The sequence below is a fragment of the Alosa sapidissima genome, chromosome 6 (assembly GCF_018492685.1).
Source record: "Alosa sapidissima isolate fAloSap1 chromosome 6, fAloSap1.pri, whole genome shotgun sequence".
Classification (NCBI taxonomy): domain Eukaryota; kingdom Metazoa; phylum Chordata; class Actinopteri; order Clupeiformes; family Clupeidae; genus Alosa; species Alosa sapidissima.
Window position 1 is genome coordinate 19,802,832 of NC_055962.1, and position 10,066 is coordinate 19,812,897.

Sequence of the window (10,066 nt, forward strand, 5' to 3'; positions counted from 1 at the left end):
CTTATACAGTCCTAATGCTACCTGATCTGGACCTGAATACACACACACACACACACACCGGCTCATTCCATATCAATTCAGCTCATTTCTCAAGAATTCCACACGCTTCAGTCTCAGGCGAACATGTTTTCTCTGAACAGATATATTCCAACGATTTGGTGTAAACATTCCATTGTTATGGTAACACTGCGTCCACCTCACGTCCAGTTCCACTGTATCTTCACGGAGAACTACCTCTTCAGACTGTTTGCAAACTTTGAAAAATTTGAACCTCTGGTGTGCCCATATCAGTCTGGAGATTCCTTGCAATGTTTTCTTTTATTTCAGACTAATCCTCTCCAAGATTCAGCCAGTTTGGTGTTTTCCTCAAATTTTCATTAAATCTATATCTCTAAAGGGCTAAACACCCAGCAGTTGCCAACTTTGCACACTGATTCCTAACTAGGTGTAGTACAGTCTTTCCACAGACAATCTAGACAAAACGTTTGCCAGCTGGCATTGCAGTGCACCATTTAATTCCCAAGTGCACCCACAACTGTCATTGGGAGACCGTATCATTTTGATGAAAAATAGGAAGATGCATTACTTTCTGCACGTTGAACTGAGACTGGCTGAAGAAGAAGTGGCTGTAGACCAACTTACTTTCCCACTGCTGCAATACTAGGATATTACCATATTGTTTCATTATTATGACTACTATATATATATATATATATATATAAAATGAAGACTAAACTACCTGTTGTTCCTATATCTTGCATATTTCTACATTCTTAAAATAAATGTGTTGAAAATAAATGTGTTGAACACAACTTGTGTTGTTTTTAACACATCTATGTTTAGATAAGGATAGCACAATTTCTGTTGTTTCTAACACACTGCTTTTGTTATACTGTGTACACTCTTGCAAAAAAAGGGTAAAAATTAAAACAATTTGTGTTGTTGTTTTTTTAACACATTTCTATGTCCAGATAGGGACAACACAGTTTGTGTTGTTTCGAACACATTCGTTTTAAGAGTGTAGCAGGTAACCTTTTACCTGTGCTTCAATCTACATGCTTTTGAGAGTATTATTACTCCAATACTTTCAAATCACACTCTCATTAGTATCATACTAATGACTCTGTCCTGCACTCTCCCTTAATTAGTGTTCCTGCACTCTCCCTTAATTAGTGTTCCTGCACTCTCCCTTAATTAGTGTTCCTGCACTCTCCCTTAATTAGTGTTCCTGCACTTTCCCTTAATTAGTGTTCAGTCTCTTCCTCCCTCCCTCTCTGTCTCTCTCTGTCTCTCTCTGTCAGGGTCTCTTCACCGCATGGTGATGGTGGCCAGTGTTAAGTGATAAGGATTAAATCTGGAGCGGATCATTCGGAGCCAAATCTGGCCCCAGTCCTCTGAGGCTGGGGAGTCAGGTGCTGTGGGGGTCGCCTCTGGGCGCCCGTCCCTCTGCAGGAAGCTGAGGATGAGGTGTGTGTGTGTGTGTGTGTGTGTGTGTGTGTGTGTGTGTGTGTGTGTGTGTGTGTGTGTGTGTGTGTGTCTCAGACTGCCTATTTAACATGCTAATGATCAATTAGGGAAGGGAGTTATTTGGAAGGAGAGGGAGAGAGAGAGAGAGAGAGAGAGAAAGAAACAAATAAACAGAGAGAGAGAAAGAGAAGAGGAATGAGAGGGAGACAGTGACATGGAGCAGCTGATTACCAGAGCCTACAAGACATGTCCAGATGCAAAGAGAGTGAGAGAGAGAGAGAGAGAGAGAGAGAGAGAGAGAGCAGGAGAAACAGAGAGGAAGGATGGAAAATACAGGAAAAGCAAAGAGAGAGCAACAAAGCAGGGGAAAAGGGGGACAACGACACAACGACAGGGAAAGCATGACAGAGAAGGGGAGTTTCTGGCACAAGAGTGAGGAGGAGGCCACAGATGGACAGAATTAGTCAGAAAGAGAGAGAGAAAGAGTAACAGAGGGGGAAATATTGAGAGAGAGAGAGAGAGAAAGTGGGAGAGATAAACAGAGGGGAAGCATGTGTGTGTGGGTGCTGCCCTAATGAGGAGCTTCCTGACAGGGTGGAGAGCCCCTCAGGAGGCGAAGAGCACACACCTCTAATGGCCTCTCCACACACACACACACACACACACACACACACACACACACACACACACACACCTCTAATGGCCTCTCCACACACACACACCTCTAATGGCCTCTCCACACACACACACACACACACACACACACACACACACACACACACACCTCTAATGGCCTCTCCACACACACACACACACACACACACACACACACACACACACAAACACACACCTCTAATGGCCTCTCCGCCTTCACCTCCAGGTCGGACAGAACACACCTGAGGAGCCCAAAAGCACTGCGTCTATGTGTGGATGGACATTCACCCTCCATGCTAGTTGAGCCACTTGACATGTAATATTATCCCTAGAGTGGACCGGTCAGAGTTGAGTAGACTGATATCTACAACAATTAAGCTCACATTAGATTCAACAATTAAAAAAAGAGAAAAAAAATGTTGTTAATGGCCACGTTCTTTGTCTGAGTAACTGGGTGACTGGTATGCTGTGGCCAAATCAGTGGCAGAGTTCATAGCATTAACAGTGCAGTCAAGTGTAATCCGTAGTCACGCTGCTATTTGGTTTGTCCATCTTAGACAAACAGTGTGGTCTTCCAGTGAAAAGAGCACACTTCTGGCGATGACAATGCAGTATCTGTTCTACACACATGCAGACAAAGCTGCTTTCACCCATCAGCTGTACTGTATCTCCAGATGCAATATTTGTACAAATCCACTTAAAAGGTGCTCTAAGCGATGCTGGGTAACATCACTTCTGTTGACTTTCAAACAAAACAGAGCTAGCTCGCCACTTCCTCCCCCTCCCTCCTGTGCTGCTCCCCATGCAATTGAAACTCTCCTAAATGTGCATCTCGTCTGTGATTTGCTGAAACAGTTTGTTATGTTTTTATGGGCTAGGTTTGCCCAGGTTGTTTTTGTTGCCGTTTTTTGAAGCCTTGGCTGTCTACAGAGATCGCGTTTTTTACAGTGTATTCAGGACACAGACAGCTAGTGGTTGGTTAGGTGATGTTTGCAGTAAGTGACATAAAATGTTTTAGCCTAAAAAACGCGTGGCATTGCTTAGAGCACCTTAAGTGACAAGCGATCAAAACAGATTTTTGATTGTCAGTAGGTTAAGTTGTTAAGTCGACACAAACCGACTTGGGAAATGGACACTTAGCACTGTCTGAGGAAACACATCTCCATTGACCCCCCCGCCTCCACACACACACACACACACACACACACAAACTCACTCCACTGATAGGCAACTGTTTGTTAGGCTTTGAGATTAAAGGTAAACTATGCAGTATTGGCAATTTCCTTACCGTCATGACGAATGTCTGAGAAACTCCATCGCTACCTTTTTCTAGCCGCAGCCTGGCGTGTATGTGTATTTGAATGCAGTAAAGCAATTCGTTACATAATTCTTGACACCAAGGCCGTCGGCCCACAGTTGCAAGGGAGGTTTTTCTGCTCACAGGTGCTAGGGGGAAGCGAGGCGGCCACCATTCAACCCGAAAAAAGTCATATAACCATTCCAATGACTCTGAAGCTGTTAAATGAAGGTAAATTAAGCTTAAAAACTTGCATATTAAGCTAAAAAACCTGCATAGTGTGCCTTTAAGTATGCTGTCCTTTATGTGAACTGTAAAGGCCAATGGCCACTGCCGGTGTCTGACGCGTGTCAAGTGACGCCAAAGTTTAGAACTCCATTACTTTTTAACGAAGCAAGGCCTGCTGGTGGCGTCTGTCGTGCATCGACGCCAAAGTTTCGAAAATTGTTCTCTCTCTTGTGGGCGCCTTAAGAGTCGTATGAGGAAACCGTTTGTTGTTGTGATTGTTTGTGTTGTTGTGTACCTCCTTCTCGGGGTAGAGCAGGTCAAAGAGCTTCATAACAGGCAGGAAGTCGGCCAGAGCGTTCTTCTGGATGCTTCCGGAGATAAACTGCAGCAGCACCCACATCAGGTGGTCTCTTCCTTTGATGAGATCTCTGCCTGCCAGCTGAAAACACACACACACACACACACACATGCACCATGTTTTAAACCTGTTTCTAGTCATTTTTTATAGTAATTGCCTCCCATGGAGGTAGCTGTCACAGAATGCATATATTAGTATGCTTTCACGACACCTCAAAGAGACATGACAAATAGCACTAACTTCACAAGAACGTAACAAACTCCCATGGGACCCACTGGCTGACTAACCCGACGCTAACAGGCGTCATCTGTTCTTGAATATGCACCTAGGTGTATACAATTTTTGCGCAAGAGGATGATCTATTTGTGCATCAGTGATCAACTGTGATTCATATGTGCATCATTATCTTTGGATTCTGTACATGTGTGCTGATCTACTGTGCATATGTATGTATACGTCAAAGAATGTATCTGCATCTGTGTGTACAGCGTGCATGTTTACATGATCATAAACCACTTGACAAATGCCTGTGGGTTTGTGGTTATTCATATTTTACACAACTGACTCTACAAGTGTCTGTGTGTGAAAACAAAATACACATACAGTACGTGAGTTTAAACCCATGTGTACAATACACATTTGTGCAAGATAAGGCATGTCTCTAAGTGTATGTGCATGTGTGTGTCTATGTGTTTCTGCTTGTGGATGTGTGTGTGTGCGTGTGCGCGTATGTGTGCGTGTGCGCGTATGTGTGTATGTGTGCGTGTATATTTGTGTGTGTGCCTGTGTGTGTGTGTCTGTGTGTGTGTGTCTGTGTGTGTGTGTGTGTCTCTGTGTGTGTGTGTGTCTCTGTGTGTGTGTGTGTCTCTGTGTGTGTCTCTGTGTGTGTGTGTGTCTCTGTGTGTGTGTGTGTCTCTGTGTGTGTGTGTGTCTGTGTGTGTGTGTCTGTGTGTGTGTGTCTGTGTGTGTGTGTCTGTGTGTGTGTGTCTGTGTGTGTGTGTCTGTGTGTGTGTGTCTGTGTGTGTGTGTCTGTGTGCGTGTGCCTGTGTGTGTATATATATACAGTGAGTGGGCACCTTCTGGTGCAGCGAGAGCACCATGTGCGGGAAGCTGGCGAACTGGAAGAGCACGAAGAAGATGAGCTGGCTGGACAGGTGCTGCCAGAGCAGCTGGCTGGTGCCGCCGTCGTCAAACTGCTCCTCCGTCTCCGAGCGCTCCATGGCGTACACCACCAGGTCCACCAGCTGGTCCTCCAGCACCGGGCAGCGCTGCTTGTGCTGGAGTCGGGGGGGGGTTGATGGGGGGGGGGGGGGGTGTTTAGCCCCAAGAAAGACATGGAGCTCAATGGTCAAAACGTCTCCATGTTGGCACATCCATTTACACACACAAAGACGATACACATATACATACATACATACATACATACATACATACATACAGTACATACGTATACATAGAATCCATATTACAGCACTTCCCCTGACTTTTAGCTTATTGACAATATAGGGTACATAAAGCACCAGCCACACACACAAACAGTGTTTTGTAAGTAGCTAATGCCTGGGGCTTCTCCCTGTGTGACAGATTGGACAGCCAATGTTGTGTGGAAATGGTCCACAAGGGGGCACTGTGGTGGTACTTTTATGTCTGTTTTAGAGGCAGCTAAAGCTGTCACCTGAAGGGAGGACGGTGTTTAAGAGCACCATCCGTTGAGAACAGGAAGCTTCCAAGTTCTCAGTGAATCGTACACAGTGGCCCAGTGTTTTGGCTGTGCAAGTTTCACTGCACTTGGATGGACACATTGAATATTGCTTCTTTATTTGTGCTTGCGCACACGGCTCCTGTGGCCATCTGGACGGACAGAGCACTGACAAACACGGCAACCACGCCAACCGCGACCCATCAGCAAGCCCACACAACAGAATGAAATTGACAGTCACACGTTGATGATGCTCAGCCGTGGCACGCAAAGTACACAGCGGAGTATACATGGCAAACACGCCGCACAAAAGGAAACGTTCAGACACACAAACACACACAATATACAACAGGGTATGACATGGAGGACTGTACCACTGCCTGCTGAAGCCCTGATCCGTAGGAAGCTGCACTGTATCACTGGCCTGTCCATTCTACATACTCACCTGGCAAAAGAGTTCAAGAGGCACACAGTGACCTCTAGAGGGCAGTATTTGTATTGAGAACTGACACACTGCCAAAGACAACCACGTTGTGGTGTTTCAGTATCAGGCGCTAAGGCTGATGACTCTTGTTGCCATTTCCAATCAGAATGGGTCTTAATTGGTTTAGATCAGGCCAGTGCGCTTTAGCAGGTAAACAGATACACTGCAGCATCCTCTAACGAGGTGATGTCATGCTGGGACAGTACACATACACACACACACACACACACACACGCACGCACACACACGCACACCAGATCATAGATGGCAGTCTGGAATGCATCAGCCCTTTGCAAGTGTCCAAGCTCCGTGCTCGGCTACAATTTCAGCCGAAATCTGGGAAACTAAGCATCAGGCATGTCTTTCGTCAATCAGGACCGATTAAGCAGCCATTTAGATGCTGGATCTGGAAGCTAGCAATGTTACAGGGAAGTGTCCTGGGCTCAGACCAAAGGACAGGAGTCTGGTGAGTCATGCTGATGCAGTGGGATTTCAACACTGGAGGTTCTCAAGAGGTTTGTGGAGGGTTGGCCAATCAGAGTCTAATATTTGGTCTGACCGAAGCTGGGTGCTGCAATGATGTCAAGAGGAGGAAGTGAGGTGATTGGATGGATGTCGGGGGGAAAGGGGGGAGGGGATGTAAATGTCAAAGGTTTAGAGGGAGCATAGAGGACACCATGGACCACATCACAATGTCTAAACACACGCACACACACAAACACATAAAACATACACGCAAGACCCCCCCCACACACACACACACACACACACACACACACAAATAAGGCATGCAGCTGATCAGGGCTTGAAATTAACATGGCATTCTCAGGTACGCTTTTTAGCATGTCAAATGACCAGTGTGCTCTAAATTGTGAGCCAATTCTGAGTTTTGGTACGATGACAATTGTGCATAACTGCCAAAAATATTTCCAATGAAATCAATTTGGCACTTTTTGTGCAATTTGTGTCAACTGTGTATGACCAAAAAAAACTGACACAGTGTACAAATGTGAAAGTTCACATATGATCTGCGACCTCTATCCACATAGATGTCCACCTTTGCAACATCATGAACAATATGCAGGCATTAATAACAAATCCAAGATAGACACTTCTTTAAACCTATGCTAGCTAACCTTACTTTTAGAATAACATGGTGAAATACCCATCACCAACACTCACATAGCCTCTCACCACTAGGCAAGCTATAAGTAACTCACATCAAGGGGCCTTAACAGTAGAGCACATTTGTGTGACTGCAAGGCAACAACAACAATAACAACAACAACAACAACAACATGCTATTATCTACTGCTGGGAGTTACCACAGCGCTAGAGTGAGGACATCTGAAAGCTTGTTCCAGGTACTCTCCGATTAGATCACCGCACTAACCATGTTTCACAGCCTGATTGGCAAACATTGTGTCATTGTGGCATGGACTGTGTGAATTCTTCCTTGTTCCTTATTAGGGGGCTGTGCGGTTAACCCGAAGCCCAAACCTCAAAAGCTAAAGTGAGAACTTCAGTTACTCCAGGAGAACTGTTAAGATCGTAAGAAAACGGTCTGAGAGCTGCAGGAGAGGTCTGAAGAGCAGTAAACAAGAGTGGAACAGAGAAGAGAAAACATGCAGTCGATTTACTCGACTAACGAGAGCATCTACCAATGCAGTATGCATCTTACAAAGACTGGTCCCCTGCTAACTTAATCACCACCCGTAGCAATGTCCTTTATTTCCCTAAAATAAGACTGGATAAATATCATAAAGACCCTTTTCATAGAAAATGGTGGATTATAATGATAACAATGGTCTCCAGCTCAGTGTGGGTATAGTTATATAAGCCCTGAAAAAGCCCTATTAGCACCCTGTTGGTAATTGCAAAAGGTAATTTCAAGCCCTATGATGTGGTTTGTTCTTGTTTCTTTTGTTGCCTTTAAAAAAAAATGTTCTTTCTTTCGTTCTTTCTTTCTTTCTTTTAAAATCACAGACTAGACGGAAAATCATTTGGCCTACAAAAATAAATGAATGGATAAAAAAAAAAAAAAATATATATATATAGAAAGAGCTTCCATTTGTCTGGTTAGTCACAATACAACAGGAAGATTGTGAACATACCTGAGCAATGTTCAAGGTCTAGAGCAGTGGAGGATGGGGCGTAAGGAAGGGGGAAGAAGAGGAGAGGAGGAGGAGAGGAGGAAGAGAGGGAGGAAGAGAGGGGTCGGGGGGAGGGCAGGACCAAGACAGGACAGAACACAAAATAAAAAGGAAAAAAAACAAAAAAGAAAAAGAAAAAAAAGACAAAAAACAGTGACTAGGAGGGCCAGCTCCCAAGTTCCCCCTTTCAGTCACATCAATCAAAATCACTCCAAGTCAAAGTAAAGCCAAACTCCTGAGACAGAAACGAGAGAGGGCGACAGACAGGCAGGACTGTGCGAGTTCCCCGACGCACGCACGCACGCACACACACACACACACACACACACACACACACACACACACAGAGGTCAGGGCATTCTGTCAGCCACCATAACAGACACACACACACACATGCAGGTCAGTGCATTCTGTCAGCCACCTTAGCAGACACACACACACACGCGCGCACACATACACACACACACGCACACGCGCACGCGCACGCGCACACACACACACGGCAACTGGTGCTTTTAAACACAAGGGAAGCACACCTTTCGGTAAAAGGGTAAAAAAAAATACATACATTTCTATTGATGTTTTTTTAAAACTGCACAGTAAAGAATATGAAAAAGACACAACTGACTGTCTGCCACATTACATACCCATCACATCCATATTATACACATCCAAACTGCCATGCCACTTAGTGTTTAACAACTACAGCCTTCAATCCAGCCACAAAACTGAATCCAGCCCAGTTGTGAAATCTTCCCATCTACGTTCAGAAATACTGTGCATTTTGGGCTTTACAAAACAAATGATTTGAAAAGATAATTGTCCAATCGACCTTTCCATATTTTCACCAGAACAAAACACATTCAGAGCCCCATAGATACCCAGGGAAACACACCGAGCTTGAAGTCTAACCCTAACCCTTTGGGTTCCATTGGCTGTAATTCTGCAACATATCATGATGTTCTAAAATGATGAATTCATTTGAACTATGAGCGAGGAGTAATACTGACATATAGGCTAAATAAATATCTACAAAATGAAGAGGAAGCTGCTTCCCATGCAGTCTAGAAGCAATCACCACACACACACACACACACACACACACACACACACACACACAAGACCTGGGATCTTACAGTAGCAGCCTGGCAGAGAGAGTGGGTGATTACTACAGTGTGCACTGGGTTACGTGGCATGGTGTGTCCTGACGATGGCCTCATTTTTTATTTTTTAAACTAAAAAAAAAGAAACTATGCAAGAGGAAAACTAGAAAACTAAGCTTGGTGTAGTGCAGGTAGGCCACTACTGAAATGCCACTACTCAGGACGCATCCAGCAAAACACCCTCTTTCCTCATTTCCTGTCATTTCTTTGTGCTCTCTCTCTCTCTCTCTCTGTCTCGCTCTTTCTGTCTGTATCTCTTTCTCTCTCTCTCTGTACCGTACCTTTTCATGACTTTTCAGACTTCTATGAAACAGCAGAGAGAGAGAGAGAGAGAGAGAGAGAGAGAGAGAGAGAGAGAGAGAGAGGGACCACAGACAGACTAGGGGAGCGGGAGGTGTGGAGGTGGGTGGGTCAGGGGAGGGAGGGAGGAGGTGGAGGACAGCGGTGCAGTACCTGCTTGTTGAGCCCTAGCATGTTGCACACCATGTCACGAGAGTAGGGCTGTTCCAGAACATACCGTAGGAGTCCTGTCTGAGGATCAAACAGGTCCTACAACAGACCCA

General features: G+C 45.0%; 1 protein-coding gene across 2 annotated transcripts in view; it reads right to left on the bottom strand.

Annotated features, from left to right (window-relative positions):
- The window catches only part of med23 (mediator complex subunit 23), a 52,191-nt gene that overhangs the window by 38,958 nt on the left and 3,167 nt on the right, over positions 1-10,066 (bottom strand). Inside the window, exons 10-13 of one of the 2 annotated variants that reach the window (XM_042096152.1) lie at positions 9,957-10,052; positions 8,302-8,319; positions 5,081-5,281; positions 3,942-4,085 (exon numbers count right to left, since the gene is read on the bottom strand). In XM_042096152.1, the coding sequence (XP_041952086.1) occupies positions 3,942-4,085; positions 5,081-5,281; positions 8,302-8,319; positions 9,957-10,052 (459 nt within the window). The remainder of the gene's footprint in view (positions 1-3,941; positions 4,086-5,080; positions 5,282-8,301; positions 8,320-9,956; positions 10,053-10,066) is intronic. The other variant, XM_042096154.1, reaches the window with a different exon arrangement.